The sequence below is a fragment of the Scyliorhinus canicula genome, chromosome 16 (assembly GCF_902713615.1).
Source record: "Scyliorhinus canicula chromosome 16, sScyCan1.1, whole genome shotgun sequence".
NCBI classification, from domain to species: domain Eukaryota; kingdom Metazoa; phylum Chordata; class Chondrichthyes; order Carcharhiniformes; family Scyliorhinidae; genus Scyliorhinus; species Scyliorhinus canicula.
Window position 1 is genome coordinate 81,456,090 of NC_052161.1, and position 26,560 is coordinate 81,482,649.

Sequence of the window (26,560 nt, forward strand, 5' to 3'; positions counted from 1 at the left end):
CTAGATAAAAAACAAGAAAAAGAAAGGAAGAGCTTACCTGATATTCCCTCAACCCCATAGGTTAGAGGAGGTGAAAGGGTGGGGGACACTCCAAGTGTAGTGTCTCGGGTTTAGCAACCGCCCGACTTGTATACAGGTACTCACCTTCCCGACAGGCCCGTGCTCCCGCCGAAAATCCGGAGGCCGCTCCCGCTGAAATGTAAGCAAATTTAAAGGCACTCACTCACCTTCCTGACGGGCCTCTGCTCCCGCCAAAAATATGGAGGCCGCTTCCATTGAAAGGTAAGCAAATTTAAAGGCACTCACTCACCTTCACATCAGGCCCCTGCTCCCACCGAAAATCGAGAGGTTGCTCCCGCTGAAAGGTAAGCAAATTTAAAGGCACTCACTCACCTTCACGACAGGCCCCTGCTCCCGCCGAAAATCCGGAGGCCGCTCCCGCTTCCCAACGACCGCGGTTGTTTTTTTTGGTTAGAGGAGGGGGCAGGGGGGGAAACACTGAGGAAGTGTTTCGGGTTTAACTGTCACTTGACAACTGCCCCTCCACAAATCACCTTTAAATTACGCTGACCGCACTGCACGTATGCAAACTTCCCCAGAACAGCCAATCAGTAGCTCCGCTGTACTGCCCTCTGCTGGATGCTTGCCTTCACTTGAACACCTCGGTCTCTTGCACAGGTACACCTTAAAATTACGCTGACGGCACTGCACATATGCAAATTTCCCCGGAACAGCCAATCAGTAGCTCCGCTGTACTGCCCTCTGCTTGCCTTCACTTGAACACCTTGGGTCTCTTGCACAGGTACACCTTAAAATTACGTTGACCGCACCGCACGTATGCAAATTTCCCCGGAACAGCCAATCAGTAGTTCCACTCTACTGCCCTCTGCTGGATTACCACCTACAATTACGAGATTTTGTGTCACCCTGGTAAGCTCAACAAGCCCCCCCGATGCCCTATTCCGAGGTACATGTGCCAGTGCACAAGTGGACCGACTCCGGACCCTGCACGACGATCTGTCACCCAGGGGAGCACCCGTTGTGGTGAGCCATTCACACATGGCTACGTAAGGCTGTTGTACATATGTTCACTATTGTTCTACTGTTCTATTACTATCATTATCTCCACTGTTGTATATACTTACTGTTATTGCTGTTCTGTTATTGGTTGTTGCTTTTCTATGTTCTATAACTGTAACATTATATTCTGCAGTATCTCCTTCCTTCCATATGTACGGTATGTATTGTTTGTACAGCATGCAAGAAACAATACTTTTCACTGTATATTAATACATGTGACAATAATAAATCAAATAATTTAATGCTTGAACCATTATAATCTCTCAGATATTTTGTGATTCCTTCTAACTGGCTGAATTTTAAAAATCAGTCATACTGATTAAATTGGATTTGGCACCCGTGTCTAACGTCATCGTACCATATCAAGTGGTAGCAGCCATTTATCCTCATCAACCGCAATTATTTTTTAAGTGCTGGAGAATTTTTTGATGTCTCCAATAAATTATTCTTCTCTGTTATTATTCCAAGAACCAATGTTTTGTCACTGGAGACTGTCTTCCACTGTGCTGACTGATCTGGGGTTGAGCTTAGAGTAACAATTCTGAGCAAAGTGATTTTTTTTCCCTTTGCAACTGGAACAAAATGTATCAATTCAGGGCGCTCCGTTGATTTGTGTCTTTGACCACATCTTTTACACAGAAATGCTTCATCCTGATCTTTAACCCGTTTGTTGCTGCTCGAGGAGTTACAGGAACTTTCCTGCCTTTTTTTGGAAGTATTGCCTTTTTGGAAAAAGGGCGGCAACCGGAGTGCTTTCTTCCAAGAAGACCCCGCCATTACAGAGAAACATTTTAGAATGCTGTGTTTTTAGCTCGTGAACCTGTTGTTCCAAGGACAGCTCCAATTCCCTCAGCTTATTTTCATTTACATCAAACACAATCTGGTCCCAAATCATGGAAGATTCCAACCCAGAAAAACTACAGGTTTTAGCTTTTAACTCTAAATCAGTGATGGAATGATCTGTAAATGTGATCTAAAAATGATCTCTTCTGTAAATGTGATCTAAACACATAGTGTTCATGAATTTCCTTCTTTCTGGGAGTACAATGTGCAACAAACCTTTGTTAAAATCTTTACTATCTTCATCTTAGCAAATTTAAACATATGAAACACAGCAATTCCTTCGGGCTCTGCCGTTGTTATGAGCATCACTACCTTATGTGATTAATCTCCTGAATTTACTGCAGTAATAAATGGGTTAAGTTGTTTAAACACATGCCAGTTGCTGTCCAGATTATCATGAAATCTAACTCATTGGTGGCTTCAACGACTTGTTACTTCGGCCAGTCTGTAAAATTTTCAAATCTCTGTGGACCTTGTGGCAGGCTTTTTCCCCCCTCAGTGCTTAATACCATCTAGCTCTGGCACCATCTAGGTTTTGTTGGATGGCCTGATTTATATTACAATAACATTTGTAGCTAAAGCTATAAACGATTTAACATTAACCATGGAACAACTATATACAAAACAGATGAATAACTACAAACATGCACAAGCAACTTCTCTCCCCAGCTTCCCAATCAGTCATAGGTCACATGATACATTCACATATACTGAAACTCTTTTGGTCAGTCGGTGAATTATAACATAACATTTAAAATGGAGATGAGGTGGCATCCTCCCCCCCCCCCCCCCCCCCCCGGCGAGTGTCACAATTCTTTAGAACACTTTCTGAAAAGGTAGTGGAAGCAGTCTTTGAACATTTTTAAGGTAGAGGGGGATGGATTCTTGGTCGGCAAGGGGGTAATAGGTTATTGGGGGTAGACGGATTGGCAGATTCAAGGTTACTGTCACATCAGCCATGATCTTATTAAATGGCGGAGCAGCTTGAGGGCTGAATGGTCTACTCCTGCTCCTTGAAGTCAGAGACAGACCCCAAACTCCAGCATTCTCGCTAACTCTTTGGCATTCCATAAAACCTACTTCTTTAACTAAGCTTTAATCATATCTGAATATCACCATTAGCTGAATGCTAATTACGGTTTGGTTCCCACTCATGCTCCTTGCCACATTTCGCTCCATTAAAGTTGCTATATTGTTGCAAGTTGCGCATTTTAACTCTCCCGTGACTCAATCATTTTGCAACTGAATGAAGGTGCAGAATCCCAGAAACAGTAGCTCCTTGTCCTTGGTCAGACTCATTTACATCCACCACCTGCAACTACTGTTCCAAGTCCCAGAATTGTTTCATTTTGGTTTACAATGTGTGCATACCTACCTTCAAGATGGTTAGATCAGACATTCGGCAGCATGTGATGTCTGGAACACTTGTGTACTGGGGTCTCTCATTACACTGCTCCTCCAGGCACTTGGCAGTATCGTTCAAATAAAACCAAGGTCCTGGTCAGATTCGTCATGGTAAGGTGAAATGGATGGGGTGAAAACGGAGGAGGGAGGATGTACTGGAAATGCTGGCTATTCTCAGATTGGATAAGTCATGGTTTACATCCCTAATTTCTGAAAGAACTGGTGATAGAGACAGCGAATGGCCTTGCCATAATCTTCCAACATTCAAATGCAACACCCAAGAAAAGGTGCAAGCCGGTTACTTTATCAGTAGTAGGTAAAGGTTTAAGAAACAAGAAAAAAAAAACAGGCATTTGTTTAGATTTGTGTTATTTAAGGAGGCAGCATGGATTTGTAAAAGGTCAATTGTGCTGGAATAATCAAAAGAGGGAGAGGACCTTAAGAGTTTATTGCGAATAAGAGATTGGCCAATTTTTCTGTGAATTCGAGAACATGGCAGCATAAAGGTAATTTCCTTCAACAGTTCAGCAAACAATATTATCCAAACTCAACACCAAAGTTTTACAAGACAGGAAAGTGATTGAATTAAGATACTTGATCAAGGGTTGACTGCCAATGCTTAAGATTGCAGTCAGCAGAGTACACTGGGCAGTAAAATAGACAAGACACCCCCCACAATCACACCCTCCCCAGGAAAACTAAGAAATACACCATACAACAGAGGGCAGCCAGACCCACCACAATTTCCTCAAGTCCAATTCCCAAGGCTCTACTCAATTAGCTGATTTCTAAGCTAGAGAGTGGCCTTAGCAGAAGTGAGGAGAGAATAATCTTGTTCCTAATCACTCACACACCACTGCTGCTAAGAGGGTGTAGCAATTTGAGCACTGAGTTCAGTTGTGGTGTCCCTTGATAGCATGGCGTACTCTTTTACTTCTGGCCCATGCATCAAGCACTGGAGTAAGACGTAGCAACTCCCTCCTATTGTCTGCACTTAAGAAGATAAATGGTTAGTGTTTCTACAAATTAACAAATATTCAGTCTCCAAAGTTAAAGGAATACTTTTTAATTTTTCTGTAACCATCCATCCAAATACATGATCCCTTGATTACAAGTCAGCTGTTACCCACTAATTCCAGCAAGTGTTCTGTGCATTTAAAATAATGTGATAAATGCACAGGTCCTTCAAACACAGCCCAGTGCAGCTGTTAAATCAGTAACTGGGACATAGTCAGATGTGTTGTATAAAAGTGCGAGGTTTGGCACGTGTCTGTTCACACCATTACCAGGCGAAAGATCTATTGAAATTTCTCTTCATGCCTCTGCCGTTCTGACTCCTGTTGAATCCTCCTCCTCTGTTGAAGGAATGCTTCCTGAATCTGGACCCTCCATCCCATCTTTGATCCTCCAGTTCTGGTAACTTAGTCGCTACAGTGAGCTGCCAGCGACGAGTGTCATGCCAGCTTCCCTGTAAACAACACAACAAGGTTAATATATGGATATTCACTAGTGTTATGGGCCAGGGGTAGAAACTCCAGTGTATTATGAAGTTCATCTGACCTACAACCTTTAAGTTGAATTTGGCTAGGATGAGCACAAAAGCCTCGACTGCAGGTTCGATTCATCAGACTTCCCAGACACTTTAATCAAAATAAGGTTCATTCTAAGAATGTAGTTAACGTGTATAAACACAGCAAGAATTTCCATCAATTACAAAAAAAGACACCACACAGCTACAGTAATCTATCTACAACACACTTAATGAATTCTCCCTTAGTTGTCAATTCAATAACAAAATCCAATTAAACCAAAACCCCTTTTCGAGGGCGTGGCCCAACACGCTGTATTCTCACTTGAATGGGACTGGTCCTGTCCCTGAGATTCTGATCCAGTTTCAACCAGCAGTTTCAAATTCCTTCCAGAAAGCAACTATTAAAAAAATTACCAAGGCAGTTTGCCACACCCACTGTGCTTTTCATTGGCTTTTAAAATGAAAACAGAGAAAACACTTCTTTCTCCTTCTGCAGTCCAAAGCAGTCAAACTGAAACGGGAACTCACAGCATCAACCCAATCTGCTACAAGTCACATGATAAGAGACTAAACCTTTCTTAAAGGGACACTCACATGACACTAGGGACAGTACCCTGCTTGGGCCAGAGATACCAGGAAAATCTAATTTTTAATGGGACAGTTACAGTATTGAAAGGATTTACTTCAATGGAGCGTTAAGGTATGAGAGAAATGAGGTTTGACCAGCCTTTTCCTGTTTTGTGGAGAAGAATCTGCCAGGAGAGAAATGCTGAGGCACATTGCTTAATGATAATTGTGTCAATAGAAAACTACAAATCAACAATTAACATACAGAAAGATGAATGTACCTTCAAGACTTCCAGAGAATCTTCAGGAATATCGAAACACACACCCTAAACAAGGAGATTCATAGTTAGCCCATTCCATCACACTGAGCAGGTGGGACATTTATGCAAGATGACAGTTTAAATTTGGCTGCTTCTGCATTCTGAAAGAATGCCAGAGCTGAGTAAATTTTCCAATTAAACTTACGCCTAAAATTAATATTACAATTTTTGAAAGCCTAAGGCGAGCTCAGGGAGGACAGAAACCTCCCGTGGAGCAAAAGGGCAAAAGCTCGCTTGATCTTAATTTTTGAAAGCAGTAGAGGTTTATTCAAAAGGTTGAACATACGACACAAATTTTAATGGTAACGGAAAACCACCCAAATCTCAGAACTGGTAATACAAGGACAAATAGGGCAAATATCAGCCAGGGTCGGATTGATAAATCTTGGGAGATAAACATATGGGGAATGCAGCAGAAAGCCCAGTCTATGCAGTTGCCTTCCAGCACCTGGAAAAGTCCCATTTTAGCCCTGATTTGGGAAGCATGTTAAAATTGTCATCCACATGCAGTCACTAAGCACTGTACTGGGCTCATGTCTGAGATTTACCTTAAAGTGCCAAGACACAGACATCCGGTTGCGGCATGTAGGTGGAGGTTGCATGTTTGGTGGCTCCTGCCAGAGTAGTCTTTTTTCCACTCTTTGCAACCGGTTTTGTGAATTTTTTTTGTGAGAAGCTTTGGGTTGGTCTGACGCATTTATATGACAAAAATCGGAAAAAAGAATCCAGGGAATAAGGCAGTGAATGAAAGTCCACCACCAAGCGTGGCAAGAAGTGCTGCAGGTATAAAGATAGCGGGTGGAAGGAGGCCACCTGGTGGAAAAGATGGCTGAAGTGATGGCTGGGGAATTTGTGGGGTTGATCTCAAAATATTTTGAAAGGCATCAGACGGAGTGGGTGGGTGAGACCCTTGCCCCAATGAGAGGAGTTGATGAAGACTGGACAACGGTGAGGGAGCAAGGAAAGAAAATGAAGTGGGTGGAGGAGGCATTGTCACGGCCTAGTGACCAGATCACCTCAATGAGTAAGGAGCTGCAGAAGGTGGCAGAGACGAACAGAGAGCTCAGAGCCCAAGTAGAAGACGTGGAGAACAGGTTATGAATGGGCAGCACAGGGGCACAGTGGTTAGCATTGCTGCCTACGGCGCTGAGGATCCGGGTTCGAATCCCGGCCCTGGGTCACTGTCCGTGAGGAGTTTGCACATTCTCCCCGTGTCTGGGTGGGTCTCACCCCCACAACCCAAAGATGTGTAGGATAGGTGGGTTGGCCACGCTAAATTGCCCCTTAATTGGAAAAACTAATTGGGTACTCTAAATTTAAAAAAAAAAATGCATGGGCAGCACGATAGCATAGTGGTTAGCATTGTCGCTTCACAGCGCCAGTGTCCAAGGTTCGATTCCCAGCTTGGGTCACTGTCTGTGCGGAGTCTGCACGTTCTCCTCATGTCTGCGTGGGTTTCCTCCGGGTGCTTCGGTTTCCTCCCACAGTCCAAAGACGTGCAGGTTAGGTGGATTGGCCATGCAAAATTGCCATTAGTATCTAAAGGGGTTTCATAGAATTTACAGTGCAGAAGGAGGCCATTCGGCCCATCGAGTCTGCACTCTTGGAAAGAGCACCCTACCCAAGCCCATACCTCCACCCTATCCCCATAACCCAGTAACCCCACCTAACACCAAGGGCAATTTGGACCCTAAGGGCAATTTAGCATGGCCAATCCACCTAACCTGCACATCTTTGGACTGTGGAAGGAAAGTCCACCACCAGGAAAGTCTCCACCACCAGAGGAAACCCACGCACACACGGGGAGAACGTGCAGACTCCACGTCCAGGGGCTGTTTAGCACACTGGGCTAAATCGCTGGCTTTGAAAGCAGACCCAGGCAGGCCAGCAGCATGGTTCGATTCCCGTAACAGCCTCCCCGAACAGGCGCCGGAATGTGGCGACTAGGGGCTTTTCACAGTAACTTCATTGAAGCCTACTTGTGACAATAAGCGATTTTCATTTCATTTCATTTCACAGAGACAGTAACCCAAGCCGGGAATCGAACCTGGAGCTGTGAAGCATTTGTGCTAACCACTATGCTACCGTGCTGCCCTTGCAACCGGGTTGCATGGGGTTACTGGGTTACGGGTATGGGACGGAGTTGTGGGCTTAAGTGGGGTGCTCTTTCCAAGGGCCGGTGCAGGCTTGATGGGCCAAATGGCCTTTTCTGCACTGTAAATTCTATGTTTTATGAATGTGAAATTTAAGGATCACGGATGTGCCTGAGGGGGTGGAGGCCGGAGTAATTCACCGAGATACTGGCGAAGTTGTATGGGATGGGGAGGATCCCTCCCAGTACGAATTGGACAGGGCCTACCCGTCGCTCTGGCCGAAACGGAGGACAAACGAACTGCTGAGAGCTGTGATTGTCTGCTTTCACAGTTTCCAAATGAAGGAGAAGGTGCAGAGGTGGGCAGAGCAGATGGGGTGGGATGGAAATAGTATATACCGAGACTTTTTATAAAATGAGTTTGGAGTACCCAATTAATTTTCTCCAATTAAGGGGCAATTTAGCGTGGCCAATCCACCTACCCTGCACATTTGTGGGGATGAAACCCACGCAAACACAGGGAGAAGAACTGGGAGAGAATCTGGGACCTCGGCGCTGTGAGGCAACAATATACCGGGACTTGACAACGGAGCTGGCAAGGAGACAGGTGGCTTTCGGTCGGCTAAGGTGGTGTTGTATAAACGTAATGTGCGGTTTGGTGTAGTCTACCCGGCGAAGCTAAGAGTCTCACACAATGGCAGTGACTACGACTGCGTGATGGTGGCAGAGACGTTTGTGAAGGCAGAAGGGCTGGGAATGGACAGAACTTGGATTTTGATGTTTTTTTCCTTTGTGTATTTTCCCGTTACGGCGGGTATAGTCAACTGTTTTGTGTAACACGTTTGGGTGGGGATTTATGGTTATTTTGGTTTGGGGGTTTAATTGGAGGTGGGTATCCCCGATGGTGGATAGGTCGCAGCCACGCTCGCTGGTCCCTTCGGGTCGCAAAAGTGTTGGCTGGGTTCATGAAGAAGATGGGAGGGGCAGATCCATGAAGGTTTTTACATCCGCGGGATAGGGAGTATCCGTTTTTTCACCGGTGCATGAAGTGTATTCAAGGATTTACTTTTTTGTGGTGCGGAAGGCGCTGCTAGCTGGATTTAAAAAGGCAGAGTATTCGGCGATCGCTTGTTTCTGATGGCACTTTCCTCCTTGTTGGACCATACCCTGCACTGGGTGGATGTGGTCTTGGGAGAAGGGTTCAGCTCAGAGGTCGGCGTGGAGGTTGGATGTGGATTTGTTGACAGACCCAAATTTTTGCATTAAGATGGGGAAAGTCATTGAGGACATCAACCAAAATGGGGGAAGTTTCGTCATTGGTGGTTTGGGAGGAATGGCAGTGGTTGATAGATTTTGCAGGTACCGGAGCCAGGACTGTTGGTGAGGAGGAAGGAGTTGCAGGCTAAGTTTGATCTTCTAGCCATCGGGAGGGCGATTCGACAGTTAAAGTGAGCGAGGAGGGTCGTTTAGGAGTATGGTGAGGACAGTTGATTGTTAGTGGGCAGCAGCATGTGAGATTGTGCGGATTAGGGATGGAACAGGTGGGTTGGTGAATAAGGTGCGTGAGGACTTTTATAGTGGTTTGTATAAATTGGAGCCTCTGGAACATGCGTCGGAGATGGAATTTCTGGAGTGTCCAGAGGCGGGAGAGGAAGAGAGGGCCACATTGGAGGAACCAATGGGGGCAGAGGAAGTGCAGGCAGCAATATGAAATGCAGCCAGGGCAAGTCACCGGGGCAGGATGTGGAATTTTATGAAACATTTAATGATAAGTTGGCACCACTGATGGTGGAAATGTTTGAAGACGCGATGGTAAGAGGAGTATTTCTGAAGACAATGAGACAGGCACCCATCTCATTACTACTCCAAAAGGTGAAGATCCAGTAGGGAGCAGCCCATTTCTTGCCTGAATGTGGATGCTAAGATATTGGGCGAGGTGTTGGGGGTGAGGCTGGAGCATTGTCAAGGGCAGGTAGCTGCCGTCGAATGTGCGATGGCTGAAAGTGATGCTTAAGGGAGCAGGCGGTGGCATTAGATGCGGAAGAGTTTGACAGAGTGGAGTTATTGGTTTACGATGCTGGAGAAGTTTGGGATTGGGCCTAAGTTTGTGGCATGGATGAAATTGTTATACAAAGGATCGGACAGCATGTGTGTGGACGAACGTTATGAATTCGGGGTGCTTTCCACTATTTCCGGAAACAAAGCAGGGATGCCCCATGTCCCCCCTTCTGTTTGCGTTGGCGATTAGGCCCTTGGCCTATGGAAGGGGAGGGGTTGCTGGAACACAGGGTGCCTCTGCACACGGACAATCTGCTGCTATACATCACGGACCCAGACTCAGTGAGGGACATAATGGGGACGCTAAGGAAATTTGGGGCATTTTCGGGATACAAGTTAAATTTAGGGAAGAGCGAATATTTTGTGGTGTCTTCTCCAGGTGCACGGGTGGGAGTAAGAGGGTTGCCATTCTGGGTAGCGACAACTCATTGTATATATTTTAGGGGTGCAGATGGCGCGGGACTGGCCCTTCCGAACTTGCTACACTATTACTGGGCAGCGATGCAGAGAAGGTGCAGGGCTAGAGTAGAGAAAGGAGGCTTTGTGGGTTTGGACGTAGATGGGTTCTTGTAAAGGGTCAGGGTTGCGGGTGCTGGCAACGGCACCGCCACCATTCGTCCCAGGGAAGTACTTGGGCAGTTCTGTGATGGCAGCTACACTGAAGGCTTGGGAGAAATTCCGACAGCACTTCCAAGTTTGGGGAAGGTTCGAGGGTGATGCCGAAGTGGGAATCATGGGGTTGAGCCAGGGAGGATGGATGCAGAGTTCTGGGGATGGGAGGAAAAAGGGGTGAAAGAGATGAAGGTTTTGAGGATGGTTCGTAAGCTTGGAAGAGTTGGGGGTGAAGAACGGGCTCCAGCGGGAGTAGGACTTCATGTGCATACAGGAGTGGAATTTTCCTGAAGTTTCTGATGGCACTTTCCTCCTTGTTGTTGGAGGAGGTGCTGTCAGTGGGCAGGCGGTGGGGTGGGGTGTGGGATGGGATTGTTGCAATGATCTACGGTAGGATTATGGAGAAGGACATGGAGTCCATGGGAGGGATTGAGGCAAATTGGGAGGAAGAGTTGGGAATGGGGCTGGAGGAAGGACTATGGTGTGAAAGATTAACGCCTCGGCCTCGTGTGCATTCAATTAAAAGTGGTGCACAGAGTGCACTTAACAAAGGGGAGGATGAGCCGGCTGTTTGAGGGGGTAGAAGATAGCGAGTGGTGTGGGAGGGGCTCAGCCAATCGTGTTCATATGTTGGAGTAATTTCAGGGGTCACTTTTCAGCACCATGTCTGAGGTCTTGCAAGTGGATTTGGAGCCGGGTCACCTGGAGACCATATTCGGGTGTCAGACCTGCTGGAGCTGCAGAGGCAGATGTTTTAACCTTCGCCTCATTGATTGCTCAGAAGCGGGTTCTGTTGGGGTGAAGGTCATCTTCTCCAGCCTGTGCCTCGGCGTGGCTGGGAGATCTATTGGAGTTCCTGTATTTGGAGAAGGTGAAATTTACTCTGAAAGGGGCAGGTGAGAGGTTCCATCACAGTTGGGGTTTGTTTATCTTACATTTTGGAGAATCTGTTTGCTGTCAAGGGCTGAAAGGACAGCTGGGAGAGGCAGTGGAAAACAAAGTGAAGAGGATGAGATTCCTAAAGGGTAAATGGCATGTTGGGGGTGAAGATGGCAGTGGCGTTGGGTTTGTAGTTCCAAAAATGTTAAACATTTGAATTAAAATACTTTGAACAGAAACAGTCCTTTCCAAAGGTCCAGGCCCCTGAAATTAAATCAGGACAGATTCTATACGTAATAGAAGAACTGAACTGCTTGGCCATTTTTCCATTTTCTGGATACAGGGAATTGTGCGCGGAAGTGGACATAGGTAGGTGCACTCTCGAAGGGTCAGTGCAGACTCGATCGGCTGATTGGCCTCAATCTGTACTGTAGGGAGTCAACGACGCTTGGTCCAGCTTGTAGCTATAGATTTCAAGAGTACAACAGTGTCACATTACCTGTACATTGCCAACATACCATTTTACCCTTCAGGAACCGCATCCTCTTCACTTTGTTTTCCACTGCCTCTCCCAGCTGTTCTTTTAGCCCTTGCCAAGCATAACTGATACTGTGCAGCTCTGTTGAACAAGCCAACACCATTGTTGTATATCCCTGAGACAGAATGTGTGTGTTAATCTTCAAGTTAATGAAGGTAAACAAACATAGCGACACACATCAAATACGAGCAAACAATCATTTTTGGTTTGAATATGTCAGAAATAGGTTGGAATTTTATTCAAGATAGTTTCTCATTTTGGATTTTCAAAAGACTTTTGATAAGGCACCATATGATAGACCATATGAGGTCAGAGTGCACACAGTCACAGCACAGGAAACAGAATGGATTGCAAATTGTCGAAAACAAATACAGAAATTGAGGTTGTTAAAGGTTTTCAAATGTTAAAGTTTGTCAAACTAGTGATAGGTGGTTACAAGGGTTGGTACTGGGACCAGCAGTGTTCACCATTTGCATAAATGATTTGGGAATTGGCAGCATGGTGGCGCAGTGGGTTAGCCCTGCTGTCTCACAGCGCCGAGGTCCCAGGTTCGATCCCGGCTCTGGGTCATTGTCCGTGTGGAGTTTGCACATTCTCTCTGTGCTTGCGTGGGTTTCGCCCCCACAACCCAAAGATGTGCGGTTAGGTGGATTGGCCACACTAAATTGCTCCTTAATTGGAAAAATTAATTGGGTACTCTAAATTTATAAATAAATAAATAAATAAATAATTTGGGAATCCGAAGTGCAAACAAGATCAACATTTGGTTAGAAGTATAATTAATATTGAAGAAAACCCTGACAAAATACATGAGATTAACAAAAATGCAGAATGGATAATAGATTTTAGTATAGGGTGAGCATGAGGTGGTACATTTTTATAGGTGGAATAAGGGGGTAATTTGCATCACAAAATATTGATGGAAATTGGCAACACTAGAAAAAATAAAAACAGTGGTACTGGGGTTCATTTGTATGAGAGACAGAAGTCAAAAGAAAAAACAAAGTGTTAGAAAATCTCTGCCTATTTGACTTCTTCAGAACTGGACTCGAAATGTTGACTCTTTCTCTTTCACAGCATTTTCTGTTTATTCAAAGAAAACAAGTGTGTCACACTTGTATAGAACTTTGCTTACTCCATTCTTTGGTGTAGTGAGCACACAGTTTAGGTCTCCATGCAATGTAATGCTGTAAAAAGGACATGGAAGCATTGGAGCAGGTACAAAAATGATTTCCAGGAATGGTATTACATAGATAGAACAGTACAGCACAGAACAGGCCCTTCGGCCCTCAATGTTGTGCCGAGCCATGATCACCCTACTCAAACCCACGTATCCACCCTATACCCGTAACCCAACAACCCCCCCCCATAACCTTACTTTTATTAGGACACTACGGGCAATTTAGCATGGCCAATCCACCTAACCCGCACATCTTTGGACTGTGGGAGGAAACCGGAGCACCCGGAGGAAACCCACGCACACAGGGGGAGGACGTGCAGACTCCACACAGACAGTGACCCAGCCGGGAATCGAACCTGGGACCCTGGAGCTGTGAAGCATTTATGCTAACCACCATGCTACCCTGCTGCCCCCTAATCATTAATCATTAATCTAGTATTAGATTAGTATTAGTCTAGTATTAGAACTAAAACATTCTGCCCATCAGGAAAAATTGAACAAGGATAGATATGCTTATAAGTAGAAATGAACGAAAATGGCAGAAGGGTTCACAGTGAGAACAAAGAGCAGCATGGATCAGTTGTAAAACCTTATCTCCTCTCGGAAGGAGCGATCACAATATGGTGGAATTTAAAATACAGATGGAGGGTGAGAAAGTAAAATCAAATACTAGTGTTTTGTGTTTAAACAAAGGAGATTACAAGGGGATGAGAGAAGAACTAGCTAAGGTAGACTGGGAGCTAAGACTTTATGGTGGAACAGTTGAGGAACAGTGGAGAACCTTCCAAGCGATTTTTCACAGTGCTCAGCAAAGGTTTATACCAACAAAAAGGAAGGACGGAAGAAAGAGGGAAAATCGACCGTGGATATCTAAGGAAATAAGGGAGAGTATCAAATTGAAGGAAAAAGCATATAAAGTGGCAAAGATTGCTGGGAGATTAGAGGACTGGGAAATTTTTAGGAGGCAACAGAAAGCTACTAAAAAAGCTATAAAGAAGAGTAAGATAGAGTATGAAGGTAAACTTGCTCAGAATATAAAAACAGACAGTAAAAGTTTTTACAAATATATAAGACAAAAAAGAGTGGCTAAGGTAAATATTGGTCCTTTAGAGGATGAGAAGGGAGTTTTAATAATGGGAAATGAGGAAATGGCTGAGGAACTGAACAGGTTTTTTGGGTCGGTCTTCACAGTGGAAGACACAAATAACATGCCAGCGACTGATAGAAATGAGGCTATGACAGGTGAGGACCTTGAGAGGATTGTTATCACTAAGGAGGGAGTGATGGGCAAGCTAATGGGGCTAAAGGTAGACAAGTCTCCTGGCCCTGATGGAATGCATCCCAGAGTGCTAAAAGAGATGGCTAGGGAAATTGCAGATGCACTAGTGATAATTTACCGAAATTCACTAGACTCTGGGGTGGTCCCGGTGGATTGGAAATTAGCAAACGTGGCGCACTGTTTAAAAAAGGAGGTAGGCAGAAAGCAGGAAATTATAGGCCAGTGAGCTTAACTTCGGTAATAGGGAAGATGCTGGAATCTATCATCAAGGAAGAAATAGCGAGGCATCTGGATAGAAATTGTCCCATTGGGCAGACGCAGCATGGGTTCGTTAAAGGCAGGTCATGCCTAACTAATTTAGTGGAATTTTTTGAGGACATTACCAGTGCAGTAGATAACGGGGAGCCGATGGATGTGGTATATCTGGATTTCCAGAAAGCCTTTGACAAGGTGCCACACAAAAGGTTGCTGCATAAGATAAAGATGCATGGCATTAAGGGTAAAGTAGTAGCATGGATAGAGGATTGGTTAATTAATAGAAAGCAAAGAGTTGGGATAAATGGGTGTTTCTCTGGTTGGCAATCAGTAGCTAGTGGTGTCCCTCAGGGATCCGTGTTGGGCCCACAATTGTTCACAATTTACATAGATGATTTGGAGTTGGGGACCAAGGGCAATGTGTCCAAGTTTGCAGATGACACTAAGATGAGTGGTAAAGCGAAAAGTGCAGAGGATACTGGAAGTCTGCAGAGGGATTTGGATAGGTTAAGTGAATGGGCTCGGGTCTGGCAGATGGAATACAATGTTGACAAATGTGAGGTTATCCATTTTGGTAGGAATAACAGCAAATGGGATTATTATTTAAACGATAAAATATTAAAGCATGCCGCTGTTCAGAGAGACTTGGGTGTGCTAGTGCATGAGTCACAGAAGGTTGGTTTACAAGTGCAACAGGTGATTAAGAAGGCAAATGGAATTTTGTTCTTCATTGCTAGAGGGATGGAGTTCAAGACTAGGGAGGTTATGTTGCAATTGTATAAGGTGTTAGTGCGGCCACACCTGGAGTATTGTGTTCAGTTTTGGTCTCCTTACTTGAGAAAGGACGTACTGGCGCTGGAGGGTGTGCAGAGGAGATTCACTAGGTTAATCCCAGAGCTGAAGGGATTGGATTATGAGGAGAGGTTGAGTAGACTGGGACTGTACTCGTTGGAATTTAGAAGGATGAGGGGGGGGATCTTATAGAAACATTTAAAATTATGAAGGGAATAGATAGGATAGATGCGGGCAGGTTGTTTCCACTGGCGGGTGACAGCAGAACTAGGGGACATAGCCTCAAAATAAGGGGAAGTAGATTTAGGACTGAGTTTAGGAGGAACTTCTTCACCCAAAGGGTTGTGAATCTATGGAATTCCTTGCCCAGTGAAGCAGTTGAGGCTCCTTCATTACATGTTTTTAAAGGTAAAGATAGATAGTTTTTTGAAGAATAAAGGGATTAAAGGTTATGGTGTTCGGGCCGGAAAGTGGAGCTGAGTCCACAAAAGATCAGCCATGATCTAATTGAATGGCGGAGCAGGCTCGAGGGGCCAGATGGCCTACTCCTGCTCCTAGTTCTTATGTTCTTATTTAATTTCATTGATGTAACATCACATGTAATTTTCAGTTTCAACATTAATGAGTTTATCTCACAGTGAGTAGACATAATGACCGAAGCTAAGCAAGGATCAGCAAGAGGTGGCCTTCCACTGCAGGGTCATGGTGCAGTGCAGGAACCAGTGGGATTAGTTTGCGATTACAGAGTTGTGGAGAGCTTGTGGATAGATCAAAGCCCAGCAACATATTTAGGCGAAGGACTGGAGTTGAAATCGGCTTTATATTCTTCTTTCCTAGTCTTGTGGTGTGATAGGGGCAGTGACACACCCTGATGACAGCCCCTAAGTGAGACAACCATCTCCAATATAGCTGTGTGATTAATGAACCTGTTACCATGCCCTGAAGGAGCTGTTTGCCACAGTGAGGAATGAGCTTCATGCAGCTGCAGTAATGCTTACCGCATCGGAGTTAAGAAGGGAACGCTGTTCAATGCTCCGTGCCCCAGAGATGTGTGCCAATGCAGCAGCCAACGCCTCCGATGCTCCTCGCTGCTCAATCAAGTTTTCTGCAGCGGAACGGAAACGTTCAATTGCTGCTGCCGGAATGGAATCCATACACCTTTCAAACACAAAGACAAAACACTTGGCTAGTGGATCTCACTGATTCTGACTCTAGTTTTCTTACTCATTCACTAATCAATACTTTACCCCAGTGGAGTCCCACTTCTCCACCACCCACGAAAAACCCATTTCCCCAAAACTAGTCATTTACTTTTTTTGTATTAAAGCTTTTTGTCTTGCAGTCACATTGTATGTAAATGAATACACACTGTGCCGGTTTCAGCTAAACCAAGCAATGATAGCCATTCACTGGTTTATTCCTCAGCGCAAGATCTTACCCAGAGTCAAGGTCCTGGTTTAAATTTTCAAACAATGCTATGCTCGGCAGTTAACTATCAGTTGCAATTAACTGGTGCAATCTCCATGGCAATGCCGCTACCAAACAGAGTTCACTTAGCAATCAATACTCTCTTCTCAAACTGCTGTCAGGGCCCTTCCTATTAATTCCCTTATTTCTCCTTTCTTTACTTTTGTTGTTACTATTTTTATCCATGGATGCTTAATGGACATATAGAGCAGGGGAAATGTGGAACTCAAAAGTTATAACATTGTACACTGTGCTAGCATTGGACAGCAGAACTCAGAATTTTCAGCACCTAGGAGATCGTTGGGACTCAGTTCGATTGGTTGGCTGGTAGGCTAAAGGTCACATTCTGTTGGTAAAAGGCAGTGATTGGGTCCTGCCTGAGTGGGCTGATTTTCAAAGAGCCAGTTTGAATCCTGCAGTTTGAATAGGGAAGCATCTGCTCTCTCTCCCTTGTTCGCTCCAGAAAAACTGCTGTATTTCTGAAACTGCAGAGACAGAATTAATGTACAGTGAAACCCCCAAATTGAAAGCTTAAATTTAAGTAAGGTCATAGAATTTACAGTGCAGAAGGAGGCCATTCGGCCCATCGAGTCTGCACCGGCCCTTGGAAAGAGCACCCTACTTAACCCACATCTCTACCCTGTCCCCGTAACCCCACCTAGCTTTTTGGACACTTAGGGCAATTTATCATGGCCAATGCAACTAACCTGCACGTCTTTGGACTGTGGGAGGAATCCGGAGGAAACCCACGCAGACAAGGGGGGAACGTGCAGACTCCGCACCGACAGTGACCCAAGCCAGGAATCGCACCTGGGACCCTGGTGCTGTGAAGCAACTGTGCTAACCACTATGCTACCGTGCTGCCCGTTGTCATTTGGCATGCTTGGTTTCATTGATAAGAATATTCAATACAGGGGTTGGGACGTCTTGTACAAGACATTAGTAAGGCCACACCTGGAATGCCATGTACAGTTCTGGTCACCCTATTATAGAAAGGACATTATTAAACGAGAAAGAGTGCAGAAAAGATTTACTAGGATGCTACCGGACTTGATGGTTTGAGTTGAGAGGTTGGAAAGACTGGGACGTTTTCCCCTGGAGCATAGAAGGTTTATGGGTGATTTGATAGAGGTCTATCAAATAATTAGGGGCATAGATAAGGTAGATAGTCAACATCTTTTCCCCAAGCCTAGAGGGCACAGTTTAAGGTGGGGATACAGTGATTTTTTCAGAGGATAGTAAGTGTCTGGAATGAGCTGATCTACTAGAGGTGGGTACAATTTTGACTTTTAAAAAGCATTTAGACAGTTATATGGGAAAACTGGGTATAGAGGGAGATGGGCCAAATGCGGGCATTTGGGGCTAGCTTAGTGGTAAAAACTGGCCGACATGGACAGGTTGGGCCGAACAGCCTGCTTTCATGCGGTGTACGTCCATGACTCTAAGGTATGCTATAAGACAATGTGAAACAAAGACTTGTGTCCCTTTCATTATTGGGGTGGGGAGAGTTTAAGTCGGTGAGGGGGATTGCAATTAAATAACAGTTAACCTATTATATTTGCTGCATATTAAAGTATAGTTGTCATTCATAAACTTAATTGTGTTTAAATATACAAACTTGCTGACATTGTTATTGGACAGCTAAGGGCCAAAGACTTTGCATGATTTTCTAGGACTTATTTAAACTACGGGTCAAGTGAGGCTGGAATTGACTGTGCACTAGCCTAGGGGGTCGTAACGGGGCAGCACAGTTACTTCATAGCTCCAGGGTCCACGGTTCAATTCCTGGCTTGGGTCACTGTCTGTGCAGAGGCTGCACGTTCTCCCTGTGTCAGCGTGGGTTTCCTCCCACAGTCCAAAGACGTGTGGGTTAGGTGGATTGGCCATGCTAAAATTGCCCTTAGTGTCTAAAAAGGTTAAGTGGGGTTACTGGGATAGGGTGGAGGGGTGGGCTTAGTTAGGGTGCTCTTTCCAAGGGTTGGTGTACTCGATGGACCAAATGGCACTGTAAATTCTATGATTCTATTTAACATTGTATAAAATTGTTTCCCGCCATTGGTATTCCTGTGAATTGTCCTGATGAGTGCATACTAAAAGCGTTGACAAAATGTATTTTTTCAGCAATAAGGAAGTTCTGTGCGACCAAAAAAACCTCTTATTTAATTAGTCCATGGGATGCGGGCGCCAATGGCATGGCCAGAATTTATTGCACACCCCCAACTGGGTGGTGAGTTGCCTTCTTGAAACGCTGCAGTCCATGTCATGTAGGTACACCGAGAGTGCTGTTAGGGAGAGAGTTCCCAGTTTTTGACCCAGCAACAGCAACAAAAAACAGCGAGTCAGGATGGTGTGTAGTTTGGAGGGAAACTTCCAGGTGGTGGCGTTCTATGTATCTGCTGACCGTGTCTATCTAGATGTAACTAAAGGTCTTTTGTCAACTGGCTGGTTGAGATAGCCATAACAAGATTTGGGGAGTCAGGAGGCGAGTTAACTTTCCGCAGGATTCGCAACCTATGTATTTTTATGTATTCTATGTACTCTTGTATTTATATGGCTTATGCGCCCCCCCACCCACCCGCAGAGTGCGACAGGAGCTGGGAGTTCACATCGAGCACGTGAGGAGCCGGGCGTTCAAAGAGCATGAGAGAAGCTGGGAATTCACAAAGAGTACAAGAGAAGGTGGGTTGATAAAAGGAGCATGGGACTGAGCACAGAGATTGAAAACAGCACAAAAATTCAGTGAGAAATCAGTGCTGGCTTAGAATTTGGAGCTCTCGTGGTGATGCCGTATTTCAAATGACGCGGCACAAGTGGGAGCAGCTGATTAGGTGGTTACGGTCAGCTAAGTATTTACTACTTTAATTGCTTAGAGTTTGTACGGTCTTTGTTTTACGGTTTACAAGGGCTATATTCTGTACTAACGAGTAGCAGGAAAGGGCCATAGAGTAATTGATAGTATTTGATTTTAAGCACTTTCCAAATGAACAAACCAGCACAGGAACAGGCCCTTCGGCTCTCCAAGGCTTTAAAAAAATATATTTTTATTCTCCTTTCACACAACTTTTCTCCCGAATTTACACCCAACAACAATCAATAACCAACAACAAAAATCTCAAACCCCATAACAGTAACAACAATCCCATCCTCCCACCATGCCCAGACATCAGCCCGCATGTTAACATAAACAAATTACAAAGAGAAAAAAAAGGAATCAGGGATTACCCATAGCCATCTTCAACATACACAGCCCCCCTCCCCCCACCCACCCTTCCCCCCCCCCCCCCCCCCCCCCAACTAATGTTCGATGTTATCCAGTTCTTGAAAGTGCATAATACATAGTGCCCATGACTTGTAGAACCCCTCAGTTCGAACTTAACCTTCTCAAGGATCAAGTATTCCAACAGGTCCCCTCGCTAGGCCAGGGCACAGGGAGGAGAGGCCGCTCTGCATCCCAGCAGGATCCGCCTTCAGGCTATGCTATCTGCCTCCGCACCCGTTTCCAACCCTGGCTGATCCGACACCCCGAATATGGCCTCCCGGGGACCCGGGTCCAACTTCACATGCACCACCTTGGGAATTACCCTAAACACCTCCTTCCAGTACTCCCCAAGCTTTGGACAGGACCAAAACATATGACCGTGATTAGCCCCCCCCCCCCCACCTCGCAACGTTCACACAAATCTTCTACCCCTTCAAAGAATCGGCTCATCCTTGCCCTCATGAGGTGTGCCCTGTACACCACCTTCAGCTGTATCAGCACCAACTTCGCACACGAGGTGGAGGCATTCACTCTCCGGAGCACCTCACACCAGACCCCCTCCTCTATAACCTCTCCCAATTCTTCCTCCCACTTTGCTTTGATCCACTCCAGTGGTGCCTTACCTTTTCCAACATTGCTCCGTATACCGCTGACACTGTCCCCTTCTCCAGTCCACTTGCTGCCAGCACCTCCTCCAACAACGTGGAGGCCGGTTCCTCCGGGAAGCTCTGTATCTCCTTCCTGGCAAAGTCCCGAACCTGCATATACCTAAACACTTCTCCCTGCTCCAGCCCATACTTCGCTTCCAGCTCCCTCAATCCTGCAAATCGACCCCGAAGAAACAAATCTTTTAGGGTCTTAATCCCCTTCTCTTCCCATTTCCGAAAGCTTCTGTCCCACCTCCCTGGCACAAATCTGTGGTTCTCCCGAATCGGCATTTCCCTTGACCCTGCCCCCAACCCGAAGTGTTGGCGAAACTGCCTCCAGATTTTCAATGAGGCTATTATTACCGGACTCCCTGAGTATTTCCCCGGAGCTATCGGGAGCGGGGCCGTTGCTAGTGCTTTCAGCCCCGACCCCCTGCACAAACTCTTCTCCATTCTGACCCACTGGGAATCAACCCCTCTGACCCAGCTCCGCATCTTCTCGACATTCGCCGCCCAGTAGTAGTACATCAGGTTCGGGAGACCCAAACCCCCTGCCTGCCTTCCCCTCTGTAGCAGCACCTTCCTCACTCTGGCCACCTTCCCATCCCATATAAACGAGGTAATCCAATCTCCCTGAAAAAATACTTTAGGCATTGAAAAATAAACAGAAATCGCGGCAACACATTCATTTTAACCGCCTGCACCCAACCCGCCAGTGACAGAGGGAGACCATCCCACCTCGCCAGGACGGCTTTACGGCCCTCCAAGCTTGTACCAGTCATGATACCAACCGTGGCCAAAATCCTCAGCACTTCCTAGTGCTGTATCCCCTACACCCATTCTATCCATGTATTTATCACAATGCTTTCTGATCGCTGTTAATGTATCTGCTTCCACAACCTCCCCTGGCAACGCGTTCCAAGCACTCTCCACCCTCTGCGTAAAAAACCTGCCTCGCACATCTCCTCTAAACTTTGCCCCATGGACCTTAAACCTATGCCCCCTGGTGACTGACCCCTCCACCCTGGGAAAGAGTACCTGCCCATCCACACCTCTCAATCTTGTGGACCTACATCACGTCACCCTTCAACCTCCGTCTTTCTAATGAAAACAGTCAGAGTCTATTCAGCCTCTCTACATGGCTCGCACCCTCCAAACCATGCAACATCCTGGTAAACCTCCTCTCCAAAGCCTCCACATTTTCTGGTAGTGAGGTAACCAGAATTACACGCAATATTCAGAGCCCCTCCTGCTCCTTGTGGGAAGCCGGGATTTTTTTTAGTGCAATCGGCCATCATGACGTAGGAACAGTAGACCGTTCAGCCCATCGGGCCTGCTCCGTTATTCAAAGAGATAACGGGTGATAAGATTGCTGAACCCTCAACTTCACTCTCCTACCTTATGGGCCACAAGACATGGGAGCACAGGTAGACCATTCAGCCCATTGGGTTTGCTCCGTTATTTAATTAGATTGTTGCCTGGAATGGAACATTGAAATTATGGAGAGAGGTTGGATAGCTTTGGGTTCTTTTGTTTGCGAGCAGAGAAGATTGAGGGGCATCCTGATTGATATGTACAAGATTATGAGGGGCATGAACAGGGTGGATAGGGAGCAGCTGTTCCCCTTAGTTGAAGGTTAGCTCCGAGGGGCACAAGTTCAAGGGAGGAGTTTTAAGGAAATCCTTTTTACCCAGAGGGCGGTTACGGTCTGGAATGCACTGCCTGGGAGGGTGGTAGAGGTGGGTTGCCTCACATCCTTTAAAAAGTACATAATAATAATCGCTTATTGTCAGAAGTAGGCTTCATTTAAGTTACTGTGAAAAGCCCCTAGTCGCCATATTCCGGCGCCTGTTTGGGGATGCCAGTACAGGAATTGAACCCGCGCTGCGGGCCGTAGTTCTGCATTACAAGCCAGCTGTTTAGCCCACTGTGCTAAACCAGCCCCAGGTGTGAATGAGCACTTGACACGTTATAAGATTTAAGGCTATGGTCCAAGTGCTGGCAATGGGATTAGGTAGGTAGGTAGGTCAGGGGCTGGTTTAGCTCACTCAGCTAAATCGCTGGCTTTTAAAGCAGACCAAGCAGGCCAGCAGCACGGTTCGATTCCCGTACCAGCCTCCCCGGACAGGCGCCGGAATGTGGCGACTAGGGGCTTTTCACAGTAACTTCATTGAAGCCTACTCGTGACAATAAGCGATTTTCATTTCATTTTCATTTCGGGTCACGTGTTTTTCATGCATCAGTGCAGACTTGATGGGCCAAAGGGCCTCTTTTGCGCTGTATTATTCTGTGATCCTGAGATCTGGCTATGATATGATAATCCTCAACTTCACTTTCCCACCTTATCCCCATAACTCTAGATTTCTTTACTGATTAAACATTTGTCCATCTCAGCCTTGAACATACTTAGCAACACAGCCTCTATGCCCTCTGCAGTAAAGATAGTCGCCATCTTCTCCCCAAGGTAGAGGAGTCTAGAAATAGAGGGCACAGTTTTAAGGTGAGGTTGGGGGGTGGAAGAGAGAAAATACATAAGGGTCCAGAGGGGTAATTTTTTCACAGAGGGTGGCGAGTGTCTGGAATGAGTTGCCAGAGGCAATAGTAGAGGTGGGTACGATTTTGACTTTTAAAAAGTATTTAGATGTTATATGGGAAAACTGGGTATAGAGGCCAAATCCAGGCTTTGGGACTAGCTTAGTGGTTAAAAACTGGCCGACATGGACAAGTTGGGCCGAAGAGCCTGTTTTCATACTGTAAACCTCCATGACTCTACAATACAACCATCTGAAACAAAGACTTTTAAGCCTTTCATTATTTTTACACCCCTCTTCTCACCTCTGTGTTTGTGTCTTATTGTATGCCTGCATAGAGGGTGGGGCGAGTTTAAGTGGGGGAGGGGGACTGCAATTAAATAACAGTTAACCTATTATATTTGCTGCATATTTAAGTATAGATGTCATTCATAAACTTAATTGAAAAATCAAGAACAACACAGCCTCTATGCCCTCTGTGGTAAAGATTTCCACAGATTCACTAATCTCAAAAGAAATACCCCCTCATTCCGGTCTTAATTGGGCAACCCCTTATTCTGAGATTATGCCCTCTGCTCCTCTAATCTTCCAAAAGTGGAAACAACCTTTCAGAATCTACCCCCTTGAGAATGTCTCATTAAGCACATGTCATTGGGGACTCCATAGTTAGAGGAACAGACAGGAGGTTCTGTGGGAACGAAAGAGACTCACGGTTGGTATGTTGCCTCCCAGGTGCCAGGGTTCGTGATGTCTCTGATCGTGTTTTTGGGATCCTTAAGGGGGAGGGGGAGCAGCCCCAAGTCGTGGTCCACATAGGTACCAACGACATAGGTAGGAAGAGAGATGGGGATTTGAGACAGAAATTCAGGGAGCTAGGGTGGAAGCTGAGAGCTAGAACAAACAGAGTTGTTATCTCTGGGTTGTTACCCGTGCCACGTGCTAGCGAAGTGAGAAATAAGGAGAGAGAGGAGTTGAACACGTGGCTACAGGGATGGTGCAGGAGGGAGGGTTTTGGTTTCCTGGATAATTGGGGCTCATTCTGGGGTAGGTGGGACCTCTACAAACAGGATGGTCTTCACCTGAACCAGAGGGGTACCAATATCCTGGGGGGGAGATTTGCTAGTGCTCTTCGGGGGGGTTTAAACTAATTCAGCAGGGGGATGGGAACCTAAATTGTAGTCCCAGTGTACAGGATGTTGAGAGTAGTGAGGTCAGGGATAGGGTTAAAAGTTCGAAAGAGGGCACCGGCAAGCAGGACGCTGGTTTGAAGTGTGTCTACTTCAACGCCAGGAGCATCCGGAATAAGGTGGGTGAGCTTGCAGCATGGGTTGGTACCTGGGATCTCGATGTTGTGGCGATTTCGGAGACATGGGTAGAGCAGGGACAGGAATGGTTGTTGCAGGTTCCAGGATTTAGATGTTTCTGTAAGAACAGAGAAGATGGTAAAAGAGGGGGGGGTGTGGCATTGTTAATCAAGGAAAGTATTACGGCGGTAGAAAGGACGCTTGAGGACTCGTCTACTGAGGCAGTATGGGCCGAGGTTAGGAACAGTAGAGGAGAGGTCACCCTGTTGGGAGTTGTCTATAGACCTCCGAATAGTCCCAGAGATGTCGAGGAAAGGATTGCAAAGATGATTCTTGACAGGAGCGAGAGTAACAGGGTAGTTGTTATGGGGGACTTTAACTTTCCAAATATTGACTGGAAATACTATAGTTCGAGTACTATAGATGGGTCAGTTTTTGTGCAGTGTGTGCAGGAGGGTTTTCTGACACAGTATGTAGACAGACCAACAAGGGGCGAGGCCACATTGGATTTGGTACTGGGTAATGAACCCGGCCAGGTGTTAGATTTAGATGTAGGTGAGCACTTTGGTGATAGTGATCACAACTCGGTTATGTTTACTTTAGCAATGGGCAGGGATAGGTATATACCGCAAGGCAAGAATTATAGCTGGGGGAAAGGCAATTATGATGCTATTCGGCAAGATTTAGGAGGTATAGGATGGGGAAGGAAACTGCAGGGGATGGGTACAATCGAAATGTGGAGCTTTTTCAAGGAACAGCTACTGCGTGTCCTTGATAAGTATGTACCTGTCAGGCAGGGAGGAAGTTGTCGAGCAAGGGAGCCGTGGTTTACTAAGGAAGTTGAAGCACTTGTCAAGAGGAAGAAGAAGGCTTATGTTAGGATGAGACATGAAGGCTCAGTTAGGGCACTTGAGAGTTACAAGTTAGCCAGGAAGGACCTAAAGGGAGAGTTAAGAAGAGCGAGGAGAGGACACGAAAAGTCGTTGGCGGATAGGATCAAGGAAAACCCTAAGGCTTTCTATAGGTATATCAGGAACAAAAGAATGACTCGAGTAAGATTAGGGCCAATCAAGGATAGTAGTGGAAAGTTGTGTGTGGAATCAGAGGAGATAGGGGAAGCATTAAATGGATATTTTTCGTCAGTGTTTACACTGGAGAAAGACAATGTTGTCGAGGAGAACACTCAGGTTCAGTCGACCAGGCTAGATAGAATTGAGGTTCAAAAGGAGGAGGTGTTAGCAATTTTAGAAAATGTCAAAATAGATAAGTCCCCTGGGCCAGATGGGATTTATCCTAGGATTCTCTGGGAAGCCAGGGAGGAGATTGCAGAGCCTTTGTCCTTGATATTTATGTCGTCTTTGTCGACAGGAATAGTGCCGGAAGACTGGAGGATAGCAAATGTTGTCCCCTTGTTCAAGAAGGGGAGTAGAGACAACCCTGGTAATTATAGACCTGTGAGCCTTACTTCGGTTGTGGGTAAAATGTTGGAAAAGGTTATAAGAGATAGGGTTTATAATCATCTTGAAAAGAACAAGTTGATTAGCGATACTCAACACGGTTTTGTGAAGGGTAGGTCATGTCTCACAAACCTTATTGAGTTTTTTGAGAAGGTGACCAAACAGGTGGATCAGGGTAAAGCTGTTGATGTGGTGTATATGGATTTCAGTAAGGCGTTTGATAAGGTTCCCCACGGTAGGCTATTGCAGAAAATAAGGAAGTATGGAATTGAAGGTGATTTAGCGGTTTGGATCAGTAATTGGCTAGCTGAAAGAAGACAGAGGGTGGTGGTTGATGGCAAATGTTCATCCTGGAGTTCAGTTACTAGTGGTGTACCGCAAGGATCTGTTTTGGGGCCACTGCTGTTTGTCATTTTTATAAATGACCTGGAAGAGGGTGTAGAAGGATGGGTTAGTAAATTTGCA

The 26,560-nt window shown here is 45.7% G+C and overlaps 1 protein-coding gene across 4 annotated transcripts in view; it reads right to left on the reverse strand.

The window, feature by feature from the left end:
* Positions 1-4,372: 4,372 nt before the first annotated feature.
* Positions 4,373-26,560, reverse strand: part of ddx21 (DEAD (Asp-Glu-Ala-Asp) box helicase 21) — a 133,141-nt gene continuing 110,953 nt past the window's right edge. For 3 of the 4 annotated variants that reach the window (XM_038774010.1, XM_038774008.1, XM_038774011.1), the window contains 4 exons: positions 16,429-16,588; positions 11,905-12,039; positions 5,707-5,751; positions 4,373-4,795 (listed from right to left, as the gene is read on the reverse strand). In XM_038774010.1, the coding sequence (XP_038629938.1) occupies positions 4,610-4,795; positions 5,707-5,751; positions 11,905-12,039; positions 16,429-16,588 (526 nt within the window). In that variant the 3' untranslated portion in view covers positions 4,373-4,609. The remainder of the gene's footprint in view (positions 4,796-5,706; positions 5,752-11,904; positions 12,040-16,428; positions 16,589-26,560) is intronic. The other variant, XM_038774009.1, reaches the window with a different exon arrangement.